Source organism: Canis lupus, chromosome 29, assembly GCF_048164855.1.
Source record: "Canis lupus baileyi chromosome 29, mCanLup2.hap1, whole genome shotgun sequence".
Classification (NCBI taxonomy): domain Eukaryota; kingdom Metazoa; phylum Chordata; class Mammalia; order Carnivora; family Canidae; genus Canis; species Canis lupus.
In genome coordinates, this window is record NC_132866.1 from 11462190 (window position 1) to 11485723 (window position 23534).

The 23534-nt window shown below is 50.7% G+C and overlaps 1 protein-coding gene and 1 long non-coding RNA gene across 3 annotated transcripts; one reads left to right on the forward strand and one right to left on the reverse strand.

Annotated features, from left to right (window-relative positions):
* Positions 1-665: 665 nt before the first annotated feature.
* BAG3 (BAG cochaperone 3) lies at positions 666-23237 on the reverse strand. Of its 2 annotated transcripts, none has more exons than XM_072805104.1 (4): positions 23025-23237; positions 7180-7509; positions 5324-5728; positions 666-2042 (listed from the first exon to the last, which is right to left on the reverse strand). In XM_072805104.1, exons 1-4 carry the CDS (start codon positions 23208-23210, stop codon positions 1227-1229), a joined length of 1737 nt encoding a protein of 578 aa, XP_072661205.1. In that variant the 5' UTR covers positions 23211-23237; the 3' UTR covers positions 666-1226. The 2 variants fall into 2 exon arrangements, with proteins under 2 accessions (XP_072661205.1, XP_072661204.1); XM_072805103.1 differs by having other exon boundaries at positions 666-2045.
* LOC140620778 (uncharacterized) lies at positions 1187-6699 on the forward strand. The gene is made up of 6 exons (XR_012020478.1): positions 1187-2900; positions 3758-4064; positions 4521-5073; positions 5207-5807; positions 6224-6317; positions 6429-6699. It is a non-coding gene; the product is annotated as an uncharacterized lncRNA (long non-coding RNA).
* Positions 23238-23534: the final 297 nt, after the last annotated feature.

The window sequence follows — 23534 nt, forward strand, 5'->3', positions numbered from 1 at the left end:
TGTCCTTCTCTTCCATTTTTTATTTACATGCAGTTAAAACACCAAAACCTAGTGCATTCAGAGACTGTGGTCCTTCCCAAGCTTTTAAAAAACACAGAGAAGGATCTCCTTCCACCCATGGCTTCTGAGTGCATCTGATCCTAACCCCAATGGCTTCTAGGAACCCAATCTGGGATGATAAACCCAGCCTGGTTTGATGACTCAGAGAAGCGTCAGATAAAGACTCTCACAGAACACATTCTCAACCCCAGTGACCTGGACTGTGCGCAGAACACTTTGGTCAGCCTTGGGCAACACGAGCAACTGGTTTTCCTGTGTGCGCATCTGACCCATCCCAGCCCTTGCGGAGGGCTGATGGCAGCCCAAGACCCCAGGTGAGCAGAGATGCTGCCAGAGTGGCCCCTGGGCTGGGCCAATCCTAACAGGTACCTTCCCATCACCTGGGTGCACAGCCCTGGGTCTTCCCAGGTAACAGCTGCAATCTGAGGATGAAATGTGACACTCATTCTCTCATGAGCTGGGCCAAGAGAGAGGTGCTAGATCCCAGAGCTGGCCTGTAAATGCGTCTGCCATTGACTGTCACTGAAGCCAAATGAGACATAATCTTGATGCTGCCCTTCCTCAAAACTTTAGAGATCACACACACACACACACACACAAAACCATTTTGAGTTATATTATTACTTTATTTTCTTTTTTCTCTTAACGTAACATTAAAGTCATCCAACATACAGATATTCCTAGGGCTCCTTGCACATTTTATTCTATCTAAAGTTAGCTATTTTAGCTATGAGATGAAGAAAATCATCCCATTCAAAGGGCAACATTTCTGAAAAATGGATTCCATATTTGTGCGATGGGAAATTAACACCACATCTACCAGCCAGAAACCTCCTTCGGGCCAGAGCTACACGAAGACAGCTTACAACCATGGCTAACATGTGGTGCCCGTGCACAGAAAGGGCCCCAACAACAAGCAATGGGGTTAACTTCTGAAACAAGCAACTGCTTTATTTATACAGAATAAGAATACAGAAGAAAAGCATCATTTTCCTTTTAGCCCTTTAATTAGTGTGTTTGGCCTCCACCCAAGTTACTGTGTACCAAGCGCCTACGAAGAGTAAAAACAAACTGATTTAAAGTCCCTGAAATGCATGCAACTTAAAATTCCCTAAAGCACACCAGCAGTTCCCAGTGCCCGGGTCTGCTGTGTTGAGCGGAGAAGACTATGGTGCGGCTGGGTTTCCAGCTGTGTCCGTCGTGCTGCCGGGGTTTGCAGTTGCTGCTTCTTTGGCTTCTGGCTGCTGGGTTTCAGTTTTGGGATCTTCTTCATTTCCAGCACTTTTCTTATTCTTGTCTGTTGCCATGGAACCCATCTCCATGATCTCTTGCAGTGGCTGGTCGGTTTCAAGGGAGCGAGGCTGGAGTTCATAAACCTGGACTTGACCCGGGACGTCTATCGCTTTCTGTTCAAGTTTTTCCAGGATGGTCTGAACCTTCCTGACACCATCTCTCCTGGCCTGACGAACATCAGCTCGTCCTTCGGGGTCTACCGAATCCAGGGCCAGCAGCTCTTTGGTCAAATACTCTTCTATCATCAGGTACTTTTTGTCGGTCTTCTTGCCTTCAAAGTTGTCCACAGCCTGCTCCAGCCCTTGCACATTCTGCAGGATGGCTTCCACTTTCAACACACCTGGGTGTTTTGGGGGTGCCTCAGCTTCTCCTGGTTTGGGAGGTGCGGCTTCTGCAGGGGCAGGGCCAGGGGCTGCCCCCTCTTCAGCAGCCACGTTCTTGGGGGATGAGGGGACAGCAGGAGGGGTGAAGCTGGGAGGACAAGGAGCTGGAGCAGCAGCCGGAACCTTTACTTCCACCCTCTCAGATGGGGGTGGGGGCTTCTGGGAAACAGGCTGGGAATCTGCCTCCTTGCGGATCACCTGAATCGGGATGTGTCCAGGAAGGAGATCTGGTCCAACTGGGCCTGGCTTGCTTTCGGGTTTGTTTTCAGGTTGGGGAACAGGTGAAGATTCTCGATGAGTCATGGGCTGCTGAGGAGAAGCAAGGACACAAAGATATTTTTAATGACTGGCTGAGAGTCACAGGCAGTTGTTGGTAGCTAGTACTGAGGGTACAGAAAACTGGGGAATGGCTTTAACGGTGCAAAAGGGATTTTCAAAGTCAACCACGCACTGTTACAAAATTAAAACATTCTGATCATGTGTGTGACCAAACCATTTCCATTCATCACCTTGGACTGTGTGTCTGTCACCACTCACTGAACTTTTCTGTGGATAGTATTCTTAGGGCAACAAAAAGAAAATCGATATAGTTTTCAAAAATGAAAATACCAAACACCTCACTGACTGCTGAGCTAGTTTAGCTCAAAGCAGAGTCCTGCGTGACTCAGAATCTTGGTGATGCAGCCATGGAGGTATACCTGCCACATGTCCCCTTCCTCACACTGTGTGGACAGTCTCTCTTCAGGGTGTGGTGGTCCCTCTCCTGTTTCAGACAAGTTGTGATCTTTTTTTTTTTTTTTTTTTTTAAATCCATGACAGCCTAGTGGTTTCTGCCCAGACTGATGTATTTTTCTGAGAATAAGCAAGATGCCCAAAATAGTTAACTGTGAGAATTTCGCTGGGCACATCTGTGCCAGAGCCAACTCTTAGCTGTGCGTCTCCACACTGACTTCTGGCCATATAGGCAGACATGCTTTTTAATGTAACTGCAAGTGAAAATTTTTAGAATGAGCTATGTTTAAAACAAGTATCTTGCCTCTTCTAGCATTTCAGTGGATACCTCACCCCCTTTTTTATTACTGAAGTAGAGTTGACACACAATGCTGTTTCAGCAGCACAACACAGTGACTCGACGGTTCTATACATTACGCAGTGCTCACCATGGTAAGTACAGTCGCCATCTGTTATCACAACATTATTGACTATACTCTCTCCACTGTACTTTTCATGCCCATGATTTTGTAACTGGAGTTTGTACCTCCCAATTCCCTTCACCTATTTTGCCCATCCCCCCACACATTTCCCTGCTGCCAACCTTCAGTTTGTTCTCTGTATTTATGAGTCTACTTGCTTTCTTGTTTGCTCTTTTGTTTTGTTTTTTTGATCCCACCTATGAGTGCAATCATATGGTATTTATCTTTCTTGGACTTATTTCATTTAACCTAATACCCTCTAAGTCTATCTATGTTGTTGTAAAATGGCAAGATTTCATTCTTTTTCATGGCTGAGTAATATTCCATTGTATATGTACACCGTATCTGCTTTATCCATTCATTTATCGATGGATACTTGGGCAGCTTCCATATCTTGGCTATTGTGAATAATGTTGCAATACACAGAGGGATGAGTATAGCTTTTCTAATTAGTGTTTTAGCCAAACTTCTTAAATCTCACACATCCTAATTTCACCAACTGGGAAGTAATAGACTACATGATTTCTGAAGTACTCTCAATTTAAAATACTAAATTTCTACCACTATAATATTCAGTTAGGTCCAATCTTTGCAAACCTTCAAAAAGAAATCTCTGAACAAGCACTAAAAGGGAGGGCACTACAAACAAGATTAAGGAAGAAATAGGATTAAACAGTTTCACCGATTATGGGAAATATATAGGAAAGACACAGGGAGAAGCATTTCTAGCTCTGCGAATGGGCACTGCTTTCCCGAGATTCCCTGAGCCCAAGTTGGGATCTAGTGGCTACTTAGCCATCTGAGCGCCAGCAACCCCTTCTCTACCAGGTATCTTGCCAGCGCGGATGCCCTCAACCACTTGGCAACCAGGCACACATCCCTCTCTGGGTTTTAAAACAATCTCCGAGTAAGAAAAATGACTTTGGAAACTCTTAAGGGCTCCACGGCTTGTGTACTCTTTGAAAAAGTCAAGGTCACAAAAGCAACGGAAGTCCGAAGAACTGTTCCAGAATGAAGGAGACTGAAGAGAAAGGACATCTAAATGCAGTGCTCATGATCCTAGATTAGATCCTGGAACAGGGAAAACCGCTATCAAGGAGATTTGAAAGTGGACTGTGTATTAGATGACGATGTGGTAAGGACGTTAAGTTTCCTGATTCTGATAATTGAACTGTGGTTATGGATGAGGTCCTTCTTAGGAAAATATTTCCTGAATTATTTATGGGTAGAGGGGCACCGTATCTATAATTATATCTCCAACAAAGAAACCACATGGATAATACATATAGAAACAAGAAATGGCAAAGCAAATACAGCAGAATGTTAACGGTGAATGTGGATGAAGGGGGTATTGGGTTTCTTTGTAGGATTCTTGTAATTCCTCTGTAAGGTTGAAATTATTTCCAAATAAAGAAGCTAAAAAAAGAACCACAGGAGGGTGCTGTCACTATTTATAGTAAGACATCCTGCATTTGCCTACAAGGGGCTTTCCTTCTAAAAACTATGACAGAGAACCAATTTGGCTGCTCAAGTTGGGGGGCCCGGGGTTGTTCAAGGCTTTGCTAAGCTACATGACCTCCTCCTCTTCCAGGATGTGCCCTACGAGTTGCCCCTGAAGGATGAACAGGTCTGTGCCTGCAACTTCCCCACGCCGAAGGTTTCCCGGTCAGCTGGCAGGCCGGTCCTTTACTGGCAACATTGTCCTTTACCACCAAGGAGAGAGGGAGAAGGCTTGCCCCTGTCATCAAGCTCAGAGCCGAGCTCAGCAAGTAAGATGTTGAACACTTTCGGAATGCACAGCGTAACACATGCCAAGCCCTAAAGGACTGTGAAGGGATGCTGTGAGAAAGAGGAGTAAGCTTCATGGAAGAGGCAAGACTGGCTGGTCCCTTGGAGGATGGGGAGAACCTGGAGTGTGCTGGCATTTCTGGGAGCTGGTTCAGCAAGAGCAAATGCACAGACGAAGAACAGAAAGGGCCTGAGGAGTGGAGAAGGGGCATCCGTGAGGAAGGAGAGTTGGAGATGAGGCTGTGGCTGCAGTGTGCAAGGGGTCTGAAGAGCCCTGACAAAGTGTGGTGGGCGCTAAGATAGCCGGGCCCCATGTGTGTGACACCCCACATGCTGCCCAGCTGTCTCTCGCTGAGGTGAGGGAGGTTCTGTCTAAAGGCAGCTGCAATGACAAATGAGCAAAAGCTGCAGAAAGTACCGAGCGTTCCCAGTACCAGTCCTGCGTTTCTGCTGATAACCAGCCAATTCCAGAATCTCGCTTTCCCCCAGTAACACGCATGGGAGCTAGTGAAGGCCCACGGAGGAACCAGGGCACCCGCACGGAGCTCCTCAGCCCCGGCAGAGAAGCTGATGGAGTGGGTCGGCCTGTGAACACCAACTCCGTACCTGAGGCTTGTCGACCACAGTGTGCACACGGTGGGGTGAAGGGGAGTGCACTGGTGTGCTGCTTCTGGCCGGAGAGGCCTCCCGGCTGGATGCACTCCGGACAGGTGAGCGGAATGGGGACGCTGCCGGCATGGGCCGGGGCTCCCAGTCGTCCCCCGGGGCCCTGTGGTACATCGGCTGGTAGGTCTGGTATTCACCCTGTTGAGCCGGGTAGTGGGTCTTCTGGGCTTGGTGGAAGGAAGGCTGGGCTGCTGGCCGGGCGACATTCTGCTCGTGTATCACGGGGATGGGGATGTAGCCCCGGGGGAGCTGGTGACTGCCCAGGCTGCTCCTGCTGGAGGAGGAGGGCAGGCTGGCTGTGGAGGACGACGACGAGCAGTCCGAAGCAGCTGGAGACTGGGATCGCTGCAAGACACAAAGAGTAGAGGAACGAGTGACCCTCTGCCCTGGTGCTCCAACCTTGCCTCCTTATGTGCCTGCTCAGGTAACACGTTTAATACAGCCTTCCGCTTATAAACCTTTCCATCTCCAAAATGTACTGCAAGGACCTGAGACTCCGGAGCCAAGTGGCCAGCATTCTAACTCTTACCAGCTCAACTGCCTTTTTAAAAAATTAATTATTTATTTGAGAGAGCACTTGCTCGCGCACAGGGCCAGGGCAGGGGTGGGGTGCAGCAGAGGGAGAGAGAGAAGCAGACTCCCTGCTGAGCAGGGAGCCTGATGTGGGGCTCGATCTCAGGACCCTGGGATCATGACCTGAGCCGAAGGCAGATGCTTAACTGGCTGAGCCACCCAGGCGCCCCTTCATAGCCTTTTGAGCATCTAAAGCATAGAAAAGATGCCCCTGCCACCCCGAGCTGACTAGAAGATTCAGTAAAATAATCCGTGGATGTGCTTCAGCTTCAGGGCCACACACTGATGTCTCTGGATGTGGGGAGCAGCACATGTCACGTGCCCGGAAGCTGGCCAGCCCCTAGACCACCTAGAAAACCAAGTGCGTGTTTCCCCAGCTGGCTTCAAAGAGCCCTGTTAGCTCCAATTTGATTAAGATTTATCTGATTATTGTGTCACTTTGGATTTTCACAACAAAATATTACAAATACAGGTACTCCTTCAAGAAAGGAAAAGAATAGAGCCGAAGAAGGCGGTGCTAACTCTGGCCACAGACACAGAGCGAGAATCTGTGTTCACGAGCAGCGCCAGCGGACATCAGCAGACAATCTGCAGGCAGGGAAACCGGAAGGGCTTACTGCTCAGGAATCCTTCTGGGGTCCACTGGCTCTCAAATCCCAGCTAAGAACTGGATTAAGAACTCTTTAGATATTAGTGCACTGAAGCACTGGCTTCAGGCTTAAAAATAAAACCCTACCGTCAAGCAGCTGACTTCCTGACTCTTTAATTTTGGGTTTCTTTTTAAACCATGGGATACTGTGCGGGCAGGTATGTGCCTCATTTTCCTATCAAACCAGCTCCATGCAGTTAATACTTACCTTTAAGTACGGAACTGAAGGACATAACCCATCACTATCCCTGTGTTTCTGACACAGAAAGCCCAGGAGGAGTAAGGAGCCCCAGACAGGAGCCAGAAGGCCAGGCTACCAGCCCCCGAAAGGCCACACCTTAAAGGCCACCTTTAAGCATTTGGACCAAGCGGTTTACCCTTCTGAACCCCAATTTCTCAACCACAAAAGTAAGCCATGACCCTCCCTGTGGGCTCCCACACCTGTGGAATGCTGGGGGACACTGTGGGGATGCCATGCTGTCTCTGCAGGGTGGCCTCCACTCCGCAGGCCAGGCCCAGGTGCCCCACATGCTAGCATGTGCCTGGCCCAGGGTCTGGGGCCTGCCCTCCTTACCTCAGGTCTGTGGGAGCCTGGGGGCTGGGCCGCTGCAGCTGCTGCCACCGCCTGTCCACACTGTTTATCTGGCTGGGTTCCCTCTGCCACACCCCGCAGAGGGGACTGGGACCTCTGAGGAGCCTCTGTGGCCGCCTCGGTTCGGAAGCGCTGTGTCCCCGGCTGGGGACAGACAAAGGGAGGACGCGGTTGTCGGCTCTCGACGCCTTCGTGGAGGACAGGAATGGCAATGTAGCCCGGCCGGAGGTGGGGGTACACGGCGTGGCCTTCGCGGGGGGGCAGCACCCTGGAGCCCTCCTGGGAAGGGCCATTTGCAGAGGACGGTGCTTCCTACAACACAAACAGGAGAAACGGTCTGCTTAGGAACTGGGGAGAAAAGACCCCATAGAGGCAAAAACGTGGTGCGAAGTACCATGTTCCGGAGTGAGTCTCCCCCCCCCGCCCCCCCGGCACCACTGGGTATCAGCCAAGACGACAGCACAGAGAGCGAGGCTGCTCACAGACACCCTCTCCCCCTGCCAGATATCCCCTCCCCTACAAGGCTGCTGTATGGATTTGGGGCATCAAGAGAAAGCAGGTGAGCCACAGAGAAAGCCAATGAGCAGGAAAAGGTCCCAATTTCCCAAACTGGTCAGACAGGCTTCTTTTATGGTGACAAGCAGCAGCTGTATGTAGGAGAGCCACTGACCGTCCCCCAAGTCACAGACTCAGATCAGAAGGTGCAAGGATGAGTCAAGTCCAACTCACTAAATTACAGCCAGCCTCCCTGCTTCCTCAAAGGTCCTAGCGTTTCCTAACAACACGGGACCCAGCCTGGACATCGTTGCACGGCGGTGGCCGTGGGGCAAGGCTGCCTACCTAGGGACATTTTGGGGACAAGCTGCAAGAAAGGGAGATAAGAAGGCACACGCGGGCAGCCCAGTAGAACAAATTACGGAGGGTGGATTATGCTGGTCTGACGATGCCGACAAAGCCTGTTCTGGTGAGGAGTGGCTGGGGTCCCTCTCGTGTCCTCTCATGAAGTTGTCCCTTCAGCCGCCTGGCTATTTTGGGACCCTTGAGACGGCCAAGTTCCAGATGTACCGCAGAGAAAGATCTTGTTTCAGACAACAAGGCCGGTCAGTCACTCACGGGGCAATGTCATTTCTCATCACAGGCTGAGCAACCACGGTCAGGGACCCCCCCACCCCAAAGGCTGCCAGCCTTGACTATCTCCTGAGCCCCGCTTTACAGAGGAGGAAGCCACTCACACACCTCTGGGGACGTCAACTATGACGATGGAGAATGTGATCCTGCCTGAAGGCGGCATCTCTCCACTCCGGGAGCTCGCGGGGTCTAAGGCTCACTTGCCGCAAAACCAGTCACGAGGAAGGGGAGCTGATTTGCGTCTCGGAGTGACCGGTCGTTGGAACCGTGCCTGGTTTCTGTGTCTGTGTGCAGCAGTCGGTGGTGGTGGACCCTGGCACTTCGCTCTTTCAGACCCCAGTCAAGTGCTTCCCTCCTGCTGAGCCCTGCCCCGGGCCTCCGGCACACAGGAGAGGCAAGGGTGTCGCTGTGTCCTTGGGGACACCAGCAGACAGGCACTCTCAGATTAGAATGCCCACGTGCTCGGGGTGGCGGCATTATTTTAGCCTGCTTAGCTCTCAGGTCACCCAGGAGCAGGCAGTGGGGCCAGGCCTCACATTCAGAAGCCAACTGCTGCCGTGCAACGGGCACCAGAAGGGAGGCAGCAAGAGGCGCCGAGGAAACTCCGTGCCCCCTCCGCACCCGCCACGCGGGCCTGTCGTCCCGTCGCTGGGGCCCCCCTTCCGGCCCGAAGCAGGGGCCCGGACGAGCGCTGTGCGTCCTCCCTGCTGGCTGCCTCGGGGCCCGCCGCCCCCTCCCAGCCACAGCTGTCGGCACAGTCCTGGGCAGGGCGGCTAGGAGCCCGCCCACTCACCACCCCCTGGTGACCACCTTGCTCCTCAGGTGCTGGGCACCACGGGCCCATGTGGTACCACCTCGGGCTCCCGCGACAGGGTGACCAGCATCAAACAGGCAGCAAGCAAAAGCCCCCGAAAGCACGGGCTTCGCTCGCCGCGCGGGGGCTGTCCTGGGCAGGATGCCAGTTCACTGCGACCTCCGTTAGTATCGGTTCTGGGATCTGGGATCATCCTCTTAACCTGTGAGCTTCCATTCCCTTATCCAGAAAAGGGAGCCGGCCACACCCATCTCGCAGGTCTGTGGAGGTTTTCTGAGAGCACCTGCGGGAAGGACGCCCGGAAGGCAGCCACGCGTGTCGGTTCTCTCCCCAAAAAGGCACGAAGCATGCTGCGCAGACCCCAAAGTGTTGGAAGAAAGCGGGTAGACGATTCAGAGTAGTGGCTGCCCCGGAGGTAATGGGAGTCACTGGGAGGGCCTTGAACCTTCTGAGGATGGAAATGTTCTTTTTCAGCCTGGTGGCAAACAGGTGCAAACCTACCTACAAACCTATCAAAGTATACACTTCCCTGGATCGCCCCCCCACCCCATGGCCCATCCCCACCGCATTCCACCCACACTATCCGCTTTTAGCAGGCGAGGGCTGCCAACCCCACCACCCCCGCAGAGTCGGCTGTTAGATGTGCCTCCAACTCAGCCCCTTCCAGGGCCTGGAAACCTTAGATGGACCTGGCGGCTGAGGCTGGGCTCCTCCTGGGGGAAGCCCCTGGATCCAGAAGGCGAGGCAGCAGCTGCCTGCCAAGAGTTGCGCATTTTATGCATCTCACTGAATATATTTTGTACAAATAAAAGAGAAAGGATGCCGGGAAGGAAGGTGGGAGGAAGGGAGAGCAGTTGGGCCTGCCTCCTGGAACCAATACTACACCTGGGCCTGGGTTTGGTCATGGGTGGAGAAAAGCTGTGGTCACTGGCGGACAGGGGTGTGTGTGGTCTGAGCATCAGAGGGAAAGGGGCAGCACACGAAGGTGGTGCTGAGCGGAAGAAGGTAAGGCAGGGGGCACGGGCCTGACAGACACATCCCGAGAGCAGCTGACAAGAGATGCCTCAGCAACACAGTTGGAACCGAAAGGAGAAACCAGGCCTCGTCAGGAAATGAGGGGAGGAGTCAGGCAGTCAGGAAAGGAGGTGAGGGCAAAGCAGGGCTGAGGGCATGGAAAGGGAGAGTGCCCGAGGGAGGCCAGCAGGAGGAGAAAGGATGGGAAGGCCTCCAAGGCGGCAGGATGGCAGGACCAAGGGGGAAGGGCCAATACCAAGACTCCAGCTCTGAGCCTGGGGTCCACTGGAAGATGGTGCCGCCAGCTGGCATGGTTAGGGGAGGTCTGGACACCCCAAGGTTCCGCACTCGGGGTTCCAGGTGAGGCCACCCCTTTATGCCATGTAATAAACAACCACACGTCTCTTTGTGAGTCTCCTATCAAAAAGAATGCTCCCATTCCAGTCTGATCGCGGTTTTGTTTAGAAAAACACTGCTTGAGGTAAGTAGAAAAACCACCCCAGCTTTACAGAAGGATAAACACTTTTACACGAACGAATAATTTAAACCAGAAATGAAGCTCCCGCCTAGACTAAGATCTAAAAAAGCACCATGTGAGGGATCCCTGGGTGGCGCAGCGGTTTAGCGCCTGCCTTTGGCCCAGGGCGCGATCCTGGAGACCCGGGATCGAATCCCACGTCAGGCTCCCGGTGCATGGAGCCTGCTTCTCCCTCTGCCTGTGTCTCTGCCTCTCTCTCTCTCTCTCTCTGTGACTATCATAAATAAATAAAAATTTAAAAAAAAATAAAAATAAAAAAAAAAAATAAAAAAAAAATAAAAAAGCACCATGTGAGAGTTAAATTGCCCTTCCTGTCTTCTATGGTGGTTTTCATTACAATCTAATAAAAAATTTTTTTTAAATGAAACAAGTGGGGCTTCTGGGTGCCTCAGTTGGTGAAGCGTCTTGATCTCAGGGTCGTGAGTTCAAGCCCCACACTGAGCTCCAAGCTGGGCGTGGAGCCTACTTGAAGATTAAATGAAAAAAGTCAAAGAGACAAACGTCTAATAGTCATGATTCTTGTAGAATATGAGAACATGGCTCCTCAGTCCCCTAAAAAGTTCCAGCACATCCAGAGAAAGCCTACTGGCCAGGCCAGCATCCTCCATCTGGAACTCATTACTTGCCCCCTTCTGACCTCAGTGGGGACCAGGGGCCACCCCCTGGGGGTTACACTTCTGGCAGGAAGGGGCGAGCTGTGATCACCTGACCAGGCAGGCCACTGCAGATCCTCCTCACCACTGCCTGCCCTGCAGCTTCTTAAGGAGTAATGGTAGCACTCCAGGAACTATTTTCCAGGGCAGCACAGCTCACCATCTCTATCTTTGGGCAAAGACGTCAGGAATCCCTATATACAAGATCCGATTAGGAATTAAGACTTTCACTGCTTATCTCACTACATTCACTTAATATGAACTGGTTCATTCTCCCTTGCTTTGCACTGCAGTAAAATCTTGAGGTCCATCTTAGGGCATCTATGAGATGGTCAGGATAAAAAGCAGGAAAAATTACCCCAGATAAGCCAAAATTTGCCCTATTAAGTGCAAGGTATTATTATTATTAGAGAAGCTTGAGGTCAGATTCTAAGCCCTTGGACTTATGCAAGTCTTGTTTGCTTAAGATCGTGTCTTAAGAGCACCAGAGCTTTGCTGCTGGTTTTTAATAAAAATGTGGACATTAAGGGGGCAGCTAAGAGATGTGGAAATAGACTGTACTTGGTCCTAATCCTGGATCTGTCCCTACATATACGTGTTATATAAGCAGCTCACATCTCCTCTCTGGACTTTACTTTCCTCAGTCGCAAAATGAAGGCAAGGCCCAGAGATTCTGTGGAGCAGCAGTTCTCAGATTCTAGGGGGCAACAGGAGTACCCTAAAAATGCATAAAATGCATACCCTAAGGCTAACCCCAAGAAAGTCTGATTCAGTAAGTATGTGATGAAGCCTAAGGAGGACTGCAGTGAGAAACACTCATCTACGTGAAGTTCCTTCCCACTCTGGCGTTCTTCATGGCTCTTATTCCAATATCCCCTCTAGCTCTAAACATCTACAGAAAGCTCAAAAACAAGGAAAAGTTGACATCATATAAATTTAAAGATGACCATTCTTAAATGTGTTCAGTTAAACCATAATGGAAGCCACTGGGATTCAAGGTGTCCCAATGTTTCAGGCCCCAAATGAAGAGGCGGCCACTGATCCCCCGGAAGGACTTCTTGTGCCTTAAGATTTTGTCATTGTTATTAAAGACTTATTTATTTCAGTGAGAGAGAGAGAGAGCAAAGAACGGAGGGGCAGACAAAGAGGGAGAGAGAAACTCAAGCAGATTCCCCGCTGAGCACAGAGCCTGACATGGGGCTCAATCTCACAATCCTGAGCCAAAACCAAGAGTCAGTTGCTTAACCGACTGTGCCACCCAGGGCCCCAGGACTTCCTGTGCCTTAAAACAGGTCAAAACCAGCAGCTCTTGGGTACCAACCCGCCATATGCCAACCACTGCACTGGGATGTTGCACCTTCATGGCCTTAGAGGCTTTGGGGACAGAGGGGGTACAGGGTTTGCCTTGACGTCTCCATAATCAGTTCCCTGTACAGAGTGGCCTCTGAACCCTGAAAACAGCCCTCCTGTAAACCCCCAACCTCAACTCCATGGCACAGCTCTCTCAAAAGTGTTCTCAGCACCTACAAGTCACAGCTCCCATCAATGTGGTCCGAATGAAGGGTAAGAGTAACAAGGTTAACTTTTAGGGCTGCCCCGTAACACTTTGTTTGCCTCCATAGCCCTGGAGTCTCAAGTAGGACACAGATCCAGTAACTGGGTTTTGAGGCCAGAAGAACCTTCATAGCATTCAGGTGTTGACTTTTATTAATGACACTTCAAAACTTCTAAAACAAAGAAAAAATGATGGAGGAAAACAGAAATCCTGAGCTCCCCATATATCTAGGACCTGGATCAAAATGAAGTAGCTTGACTCACTCCTATCAGGCAGGGAACAAAAGAAAAACTTCCTTCTAAAGCACAAAGAGTTGAGCTTCAACATCCTTCCAAAATGTTCTGTTTAGACCAGAACATGGTCCATCCTTCCAAAATGTATGTTTAGACCATTTAAATGGATGGAAGGTCCATCCTTCCAAAATGTTATGTTTAGACCATTTAAATGAATTAATAAGTATTATTGCCAATTTGCTATGTCCCACAGCCAAATTCAAAATTCCTCCAGTTTCCACTGGATTGTCATAAAGGGTCTCTCCCTCCGCCCAAGTCTGGGCACATATTGGATGCCAGGTAAATTCTGAATAGCAAGCAACATCTACCTCCACAGAAGTCTTTGTACATTGCTCCCGGTAAGACAAGAGTCTGTGCTGACCACAAATTCTGGACACAGCCCAGTGATAGGCGACTAGAGGCTTTATCCGATTGCTTGTTATCAAAGCACACATATTTTATCCTGGGATCACTGAGACAGGTGTCCCAATGTGTCCCTACTGGAGAGAACTTTCTATAGGATGAAACTTAACACCTCTTCTCTGTGCAACCGTGAGCAAACGAGCAGGAATGATTGGGCATGAGCCCTGGACTTCAAGCTGTCATCCTGAGCTCCAGTGCTACCCTGCTGCTCACCAACTCGGCCCTCAGACAGGACTCCCAACTACCAAGACTCAGTTTCTCCAGCTGTAAAAATCCCCACACCTCCCAGGGATTTCTCCAAAATTTAAGTGAAATAAGGCACAAGAACGTCTTTGTAAACTGAGCCCTACACAATCATGTTCCTTCATTCCACAAATCGTTATTGACAGACCCAGCTTTGCAAAGCAACAGTTGGTTGAGCCTACAGTGTACAATGCCTAAAACCTCCGTGGTCTCCCGGTTGGTAATAACCCGGTTAGGTTAGGAGCCCCTTTACCGGAGTCTTTTTTTTTTTTTTTAAGATTATTTATTTATTCATTCATGAGAGACAGAATGAGGCATGAGAGAAAGACAGGCAGAAACATAGGCAGAGGGAAAAGCAGGCTCCCTGTTGGGAGCCTGATGCGGGACTCAATCCAAGGACCCAGGATCATGGCCTGAGGCAAAGGCAGACGCTCAACCACTGAGCCACCCAGATGCCCTACTTGAAAGTCTTAAGGCCACTAATTAGCAAGGGTGCCATTTTCTCTACCAGGAACTATACCTAATACTTTACAATCTGGAAGCAAACACAGCCCAACGTTTCAGGGGCAGAGCCCTCAACTCCCCTCCCCTCTAAGAAGTCCCCACCCCAGCCACTCTGAAGGGACCTGCCCTGAAGACAAATCCACACCCACCTTGCACTATGGATCCTTGCACTCCTGCCCCTGAAACCTCAGGAAAACTCTGGGCCAGGCTGGGGTAGGAGGATCTGTTGGGGAGCAGAACCCCTCCTGGTGTCTCACCAATAGTCTCAGTAGGTCCCCCAGCAAGGTGTTCGAGCACCTTCCAGGCCAGGCACCTCAGACCACAGCTGGCATTTCAGCATCAGCCCCCAGCCCAGCCCCCCATTTCCCCCACCCCCGAAGTCCTCCTCAAGGATTCCATGTGGCAGGTGTGGCCCAAGATCATTTCAGGCAGTTTCCAGGTGGAAAACCCCGCTCACCTAATGCCCAGCTCCTGAACTCACGGCTTCAGAGAATTGAAAAACCTAGCTAGTTCCTCTTCAGAAAAAAGTAGGGACACTTGCTCTAGTGATCTGAAGTCACGAAATCACAGATGGAAAAATACCTGAAATTTCCGTATCTGGAAGCAAACTGTCTCAAGTTACATAAAGAGACTCCCTCATGGTTCATTTCCATGGGTTTCTCAACAACTGGTCCATACAAAGATGGAACACTGACCCATCACTTGCTGCTGCTAGACACCAACTATACAAGTTGTTTGTTGGTATCGGGGTTCAGGACTTCACTAGATATGCATTTTGTACAAAACAATCACCACCCCCTTGCAATCTGCAATTCGCCAACTGCAGCTAGGGCAAGCACCCCTTTAACCAAGGGAAGTGCCTGGAGGGGAATTCCTGGGGACTCTCCTCCCCACCCTAAGCAGCTGCTCCAACAATCACACTCCCTCAAAGGGGTGGCGGCAATTAGCAAACCCCCTTCTCCTTCCACCTGCAGTGACATTTCCACCCCTTAGAGCTAGGTCCAGAACAGCTGTGTAAGTGGCCAGCCCCTAGTTAACGTGACTCAGTTTCCCACAACACTGACTTGGCACCTAGCTCCTGCCTGGCAACTGTCCTGGGGTCTGTACAGAGATGTGGAGGGAGACACTCCCCTAAAGGAGTCAAGATTGAAGGCAAACACGCCACCCGATGCAGTAGAGTCCAGGGAACACAATACCTCCTGGCCTATCTTGGCTGAGGGATCAGGGATGAAATCAGGGAGGAAGCTGTTTGGGGCTGTGGGCTGTAGGTCTGATTGAAGCCCCAGAAGGCCCAATGGCCTTCATCTGACCCCTCTGCTGTGTCCCTGAGTGATGCTGAGGGCATCTAGACACTAGTGGAAAGACAGCCAGCTAAGGTAGCACAGGGGCATAAGAGGCCTGGCTTCTGGGGAAAAAAAGATCTGAGGCCTTCCTGGAGCCAACAGACCCATGTCCAGCCAGATCTGTCTGCCTTTGTGATGTACCCCCTCCCTCTTCATGGAAGCTGTGATGGTTTCCAGGGACCATACACGTGTCCAGTCAGGCCTGGACTCATCACTGTCCATGCACTAGCCCCCTGATCCTCGCAATCCTGCTGGACAGGTACAGTTGTGTTCCCATTTTACGGAAGGGGAGACTGAGGTTCAGAGAGAACGAGTGATTTATCTGAGATCACTCAGGTGATCTCAGGTTTGTCGGACATTGAGGCCAGGGGTGTGTTAACCCTTTCGCTATTCCTGCCACACCTGTACACTCTGTAATAATAACTGTTTGTGGCTAATGTCTTCAAACGCTTCATCTTCCCAGGGTAAAACACAGCAGGGGAGAAGGCATTTCGTTTTGCCCAGTCGAGCTGGGCTGAGGCTCAAGACCTGGAACATTCAGTTCAAGTGTGCTCTGGGCCAGGGAGCCAGTGCTTGGTGCTGAGTCATTGCCTGGCTGAGGCAGGGCAGGCGACAGTGCCGACAGTGCCGACAGTGCCGTGCTCCGACAGTGCCGTGCTCCGCTCAATTCTGACTCACCACAGCCCCATGTGCCCAGCATGGGGCCTCTGGAAGGAGAAAACCCAGCTCTGTCTGGGCAGGAGAGCTGGTCCCCCAGCCCACCCCTCCCCACCCCCCGGTCTGTAGGATAAATGTGGAAGATTCAAAGTGATGTGGCTGCCTTGTGTTCTGCACACACATCTTTCCCAGCTTCCCGCTGTTTGGATTTAACTATTCACTCATCCATCCAGTGTCCAAGAGGAATCTTTAAAATAACTGGGGGGGGGAGGGGGGAATATCTACAATTTACCTTAATGAACACTGAGGATGTTATTTCGGAATAGGAAATGGTTGTTCTCCAACAGGATGCTAGGGCATTTTCAGCGGCGAGTCTCCCCCCAGTCACCAGGGCCACTGCTCTGCGCTGGGAGCTCTTGGGCAGCCACCCTGTATTGTTTATGGGCTCTTGACGTAGGCAGTGAGCAATCTGTAATTCTGGGCTTTTCGCACTGACAGTGAATAAGAAGCTTCACTGTGTACTGTCTGGTCTTACTGCCAGCCACATAGGGAAAAGAGAGAGACTCCTTTGACAGCGCTGAGGCTGCTCTTGGAGCAGCTGGGCAGTGGCTGCTGTGAGCTCCCAGCCTCTCCAGCACGTCTGCCCGGAGAGGCTGTGTTTCCGGTGGGACAAAAAAACGACCTTCTCCAGACTCATAAGGATGAACTTAGGGAATCAATACTGAAGTGCTTTGCGGAGAAAAGGCCATTTAGAAATGCAGTAAAAAGGAACCTTTGCGGGGATGTCTGGGTGGCTCAGTGGTTGAGTGTCTGCCTTTGGCTCAGGGTGTGATCCCAGGGTCCTGGGATCGAGTCCCGCATCGGGCTCCCCACAGGGAGTCTGCTTCTCCCCGCTTATGTCTCTGCCTCTCTCTGTGTCTCTCTCATGAATAAAGTAAAACCTTTAAAAAGGGGGGGACCTTTCCCCGGGGGGACATTTGGGGTGCCCAGGACAATACTTCAGCACACAGGAACCAACAGAAGACTTCCAGCAACTTCCACTAACCCCAGGATTGGGCCTGCACTTCGGTAAGGACAGCTTTTCTTTTACCAGCCCGTCCAGTCCAGAGCCCGGCCCAGGTTTTACCCTCCTCCACACACAGTCATTTCCTTAGACCTAGACCCTGCCAGCCTCGGAGCAGCAGAAAGATGACAGGCGCAGGCTGCCCCCAGGACTCTCAGCCCACAGGGACATGACCCCAGGGCAAAGCAGGGAAGTGCCGCCTTTTGGAAGAAAGATTCCAATCAAAGGACAGGGAGTCCTGAGCAGGGATAGCTGGCTTCCAACCAGAGAGATGTGTGTGTCAGAAATGCTGCTCAGAGAGTGGCATGCAAGGAGACAGACCTGTCCTCCATATGGCATCGGACGCCAGGACTTGCAGAGAGCAGGCTTTCAGTAAATTTCAGGTGGAATGAATGAATGAAGACTTGGGCCCGTCTCCTAAACTGAGACCCAGGCTCTGGGAACAAGTGGGCTCTCATCACCCCGGGCCGTGCCTGGGAGCTCTGAGCATAAAGGAGTTCTGAGAAGCTGCCAGGCTCAAGGTGTCACGGCTGTCTGTCACCGCTCCAGACCCCACCACCACCCCCCGCCCGCAGGTGAGGGGAAAACCTCTGGCCACAACAGTCTTTCCGTGGTGTCACAGCTGACAGGCCTCAGATGCATCTAATAGTTTCCATCTTAGAGAGCTGTTCTGAGGATTTAAAGAAATAAGGTTTGTAAAAGCACCCAACCAGCATTTGGCATATATATATATATATATATATATATATATATATATATATATATATATACGCATATATGTATCCATATGTACAAACAAAAAAATCTGAGGTTCATTCTATCCTAAAGAAATTCTCTTTCATGAAGCTTTTTGCGAGCTGCCAGGCTTCCAAGGCCCCCAAAGAAATCTTCACGGAAATATGTGAAGACTTCATAACACCAGATACTTCACACAGTTGCACAGTGCCAAGTGCGCAGTGGGGATCAATGCCCACGTGTGCAAAGGGCAGGATTTAGGGTTAAGCTTCGAAAGTCCAGCTGTGAGTCTGAGATAGGATACAGAAGAGGAGCCTGAGTGAAGACTCGATTAACCAGCAATGGGGAGCTGGGAAGGGCTTGAGAACCCCATGATTAGGTGGACAGAGGTTTCTTCAGTGTTCATCAACACTAATGGGTCCTCAGAGGTTCCTAATAAGCAAGGCCTTTGCCTTCTCCCAGTTTTCCTGCCTAAGATGTCTTAAATATTTAAGAGCAACATTAAAGCAGCAAAAATGCGAAGGAGGAAGAATAGGTTTGGGTTACACATGACGTCCTACCTTTGATGATAAACATCAGGCCATTTAAAAATGTCAATAGGAAGTAGTAAACATGTAGAGTGCCTTATATAAGACAACTGTGTGTCATTCCAGAAATGGGGACAGGAGGACAGTGCTAATCAAGCCTCACGGATGGCATGAAGCTTTCTGACTCACAACCAGCCCCAAGAGCATCAAACAGCTAAGCCTTCCTCGGCCCTGGCTAATGTCAAATGCCGCCACAGTTCCTGTGTACCGACTTTACCCTCATAAAGGGCAAATCTACTCTACAGAACAGGGGACGAATTATGTTCAGTTCTTGCATAAGCCAAACATAGCCTATTCTTCGGAGGGTAAAATGAAGGTCTTGGATGAGCCAGACATCTAAGGCATCTGGCCATGTTCTTCAGCCTCCCCCCCCCCCAACAAATCCCTGTTCATCAGTTGCAAAGGAATCTGCTACCCCATCATGCAACTTGCTAGAAATACAAAGGAGAGAACGGCTCCTCATTTCCTGATTGTGCTCTGATTCTGCTAAGAGGCCCAAGAGCTTGCAAATCGATCTGCAGAGAGCAAAATGATCTCATCTTTAAGAAAATTCAGGAGGCTCTGTTAGACCTGAAGCAGAAAATAAATGAGTCTCTCTACTTCAATCCTAACTCAAAACATTTCCAATTTCCTCTGAAAGGGTGTTTCTACATCTCTCTCCCAGGGCCTGAGTGCAATCAGTCAGATTATTCTGGTGAGCTTCTCCTGGGAGGGCAACACGCAAGAAGGGAATGCTCTGGCTCACTTCTGCTGGGGTATAGGAGGGTCTTGGCACTGCCCTGAGTCTGATTCGGGGCACTGCCACCCCCATATTCACACTCGCAGGAGCCAGGAACCAGGGGAGTCTCACCAAGAAGGAAAATGGGGCCTCTGCAAAGGCTCTGCAGGTTAGATGCTAAGCAGGCACAGCTTGAGGGATTCCAGGGCCTACTTGCAGGAAGGCAGGCACTAAATTGCAGCTCCCCTCCCCCTACAAAATGGGATCACCAGCCACCAGTGGCCCCCAAATGCCAGTCTGATTCCCAAATCAGAATCATCAGGGAAACTTTTCTGAGGTACAGGTTCTTTGCCCCTACCCTGAGCAATGTGGATTCAATGTGGGGGGTGGGGGGGTAGGCAGGGGAAGTGACGCAGCTGCTAATCTGTGTTCTTAAAAGGCTTCCCAGCAGACTGCTGGCCTTGGGAATCTGTGCTACCAGGTAACCTCCAAGATCTGCAAAGCCCTGCTCCAGAGAGGAGGGTCTGCCTCTGGTCCCAGGAAGCTTGGTGAGAGAGCAACACAGCACCACACTCCAAGGCATCTGGCCTTTGTTTAGGCAGAGGAGAACCAGGAGGAGTGGCTGCACATCTTCAGAGTCCCAAGTGAGCGCCAACGTCTCTGCCAGGGAAGGGGCCTGGACCGGAATGAACTTGCCAGGAGATTAGTGGCAAGCCCACGTGCGCAGAAAATCGACATCCAGGAAGACTGCAGGTGGGGAGGTCCAGTTGCTCAGAGCGGAGCTGGATAAAGCCCAAAGTCTTAGCCTGTAGCCGCCCTACCTTTTCTACGAAGGGCAAGATGCTTGCTGTCACTTGCCCCCTCTGTCAAACTAGGGCCAGAGAGTCACTTTACATCAAGGCAGTGTGGGAGGATAAACTCTAAAACAACAACCGTACAAGACTGAATGGAACACAAAGCTCGGGGCGCCTGGGTGGTTCAGCAGGGGAGAGTCTGCCTTGGCTCAGGTCGTGATCCCAGGGTCCTGGGATGGAGTCCTACATCAGGCTCCCTGGAAGGAGCCTGCTTCTCCCTCTGCCTGTGTCTCTGCCTCTCTCTGGGTCTCTCACCAACAAAATAAAAAAAATTAAAAAAGAAGGAAGGAAGGAAGGAAGGAAGGAAGGAAGGAAGGAAGGAAGGAAGGAAGGAAGGAAGGAAGACAAAATTCTAGTCACTTCCTTCCCATGAGAGCCATTCCTTTACCAACAAGGTTAGACTATAAAACACCCAAGAAGCAGTCCTTCCCCCAAAAAGGGCCTGCTCTGTTCTTCACGCATTAACAAATAGCTCTTGATTGATCGAATCTCCTCTAGAAGACAAGGATGTTCAGAGGGTCCACTTAGCTCAGCTCCTCCAAAACTGCCCTTTGTTTCATTCCAGGGCCCTTTTTCATTACACAGTAGGAAGCCAATTTCTAATATAAAACAATACTGAAGGATTTTCCTTCCTATTTGGTCTGGAGGAAGGTTGTAATTCACACAAGTGAAACTGAATCAGTCACCCAGAGGTTCTGCATGTATCAGAGCACAGGTATGAAAGCAATGAAGCCCAAAGAGCCAATGAACTGGACGTGTGTTCTCTCCTTGAGTTTTGCGCCCTGCTGATAAACCTCAAGTAGTTAAACTGGTAGAGAACTCATTTCTTGAGTTGCCACATCCAGTCATCACCATCTAAGTAATCACAGCACAGACAGCAACCAACCAGTTCTTGGTGGCTGGGAGGGCACATCCCAGCCTGCACACTTCGCAGTTTCACAAAAATTCAAGACGCCTCTACCTTCTTCTGAGTAGATACCCCGCCTCTTATCAGGACCTTCTGGTGCAGTTCTTTTTGCTAGAGTACCGGCTGAGTGACCTCTGGAAACACACTTAACTGTCTGTCTCGGTTTCTTTCTCGGTAAAAGAAAGAGGTTGAGATAAAAGATCTTCATGGGCCTTTCAACTTCAAAATTTCTAACTTGATTTTCAAGTCCACTTTTCTGGTGTCAGATTTCTGATTTAGTGGCTGTTTTCTCTATTTGTCGAGAATCATAGTAACTCAACCTGGTTTTTTCTGACCCTTTAAAAAGGTTTATGAAACCACAGCCTAACCAATCCACTGGATGGGTACACAAAGATCTCAACTTGCTGGGTGAGTCTTATTCTAAAAACAAAGTGTTGGCAATCTGGGTTTAGGCTGCGCTTACAGTGGCTATGTTCAAACTTGACCTTCACTCACAACAAAGGGTGCTGGCAGATTCTGACTGTCCCTGTCTCCATAGGAAGGAGACCTCAAAATGATAGTTTTACACCACACGTAAGATTTACATCCATGCAGACTGTAGTATTTCACCCAATAATGGGCTGAGCAGATACACAAAAAAAAGTATATATAATTATGCCCATCCTGGCTACTTACATACTCTTGGACTAATTTTCAGATAAAAACATACAATTAATTTCTCATAAATGTAAGTTTCCGAATGTTCAACAAACATCTTACTGTTGGGCACCAAACTTTCATCAATATTTTTAACTTAAAAATACATAGAAATAAAATGGAAGATACAAGCATCTCTTGTAAAATGATGATTTATAAACCACCTCTAATTGTGAATTTTTAAATCTTCGAAACAAATGACTAACTCTTCATGGCTTTTTAAAACTTCTGCCCAGATAGCATAACATTACCCTTCCCTTAAGCGTCTATTTGCCACGCCTTTTATTCCGAAAAAGTTCAAATTCATAGAAAATTAGAAGAGCAGCACAGTTGGTTGTAACCTTTTAAGTTAACAGACGGATTCCAAATTCCTATTTCCAAATTTTCATGCTCTTAAGGGTTCAGCACATAACTTTGCAAATCCGTAAGTGAGGCACACGTCTGCTGCATTCACAGAATTACTTCTGAATTAGTTATTTGTGTATCAGCCACAAATCTTACGTATTTTAATACCATAACAAGGAAGGGAATGTATGCCACTAGGAAAAAAAACAAAAACAAAAACAAACAAAAAAACATTCTGTCTCCTGCCAGTGGGAGGCAACGTCCTAAGGCAATGGTCAACCACTCAACCACGAGACAGTCTCCCATCTTTTAGTTTAGAAACTGCCTGGGAGAAGAACATCTTGTTTTCAACAAATCGGAGCAGAATTTATTCTCATTGAAAAGCGTTTCAAAGAGTAATAGAATTTTAACTGCAGATGCAAAAAAAGGGAGGGGGGGGGATGTAGTCACATCGGCTCCCTGAGTCACTCTGTGCCCGAGACGACTGAAGTCAAGATGCCCCTCGACCGAGTAGAGGGGCTTCAGGAGGCAGAGCTCCTGCGAGGCCCCCACCCCCGCCCCGGCGGAACCGGGGCCTCAGTCCCCGCGGCCGGGCCTCCGGAGCTCAGCGGGCCGCCCTCGGCCCCTCGGAGCCCCCGGGAAGCCGAGGCGGCCCTGGGAGGAGCTCGGCCGCGTCCCCCCCGCCGGGGCTCGCCGGGGCTCGCCGGGGCTCGCCGGGGCGCAGCAGGCCGGCAGGTGCGCCCGGGCCCGCACCCCGCCGTCGGGGGCCGCCGCTCACCTTGGGGCCCTCGGGGGGCACGCGCGGGTCGTTCCACGTCGTGGTGCGGCTGTTGTGGTCCACGAAGAAGGGCCAGCCGGTCTGCGGGTCGATCTTGATCTCCCAGCCGGGCGGCAGCGGGTCGCGGTCGCCGGCGCCGTTGCCGGACGCCATCTGCACCACGGGCGAGTGGGCGGCAGCGCTCATGCCGGGCCGGGGCCGGGCCGGGGTCGGGGCCGGGTCGCGGGGGCCGGGGCCGGGTCGCGGGGTCCGGTCGCGGGGGGCCGGGCCTCTAGACGCCGAGGCGCTCGCCGGCCGCTGCGGGGTCGAGAGCGGTGCGCGCCGCCGACGTGTCCGGGAAGCCGGCGCCGGGCACCTTTATGAATTAAAGGAGGGGGTGACGTGGCCCGAGAGGGGTGGAAGTGTCTGGAAATAGCCTCCTCGCTGCCAACCGGGAAGGAGATAAAGGGAGGTAGCAACTGGCCGGCTAGAAACTTCTGGTCCCATCCAGAGAAGTTGGCGGCGAGCGGG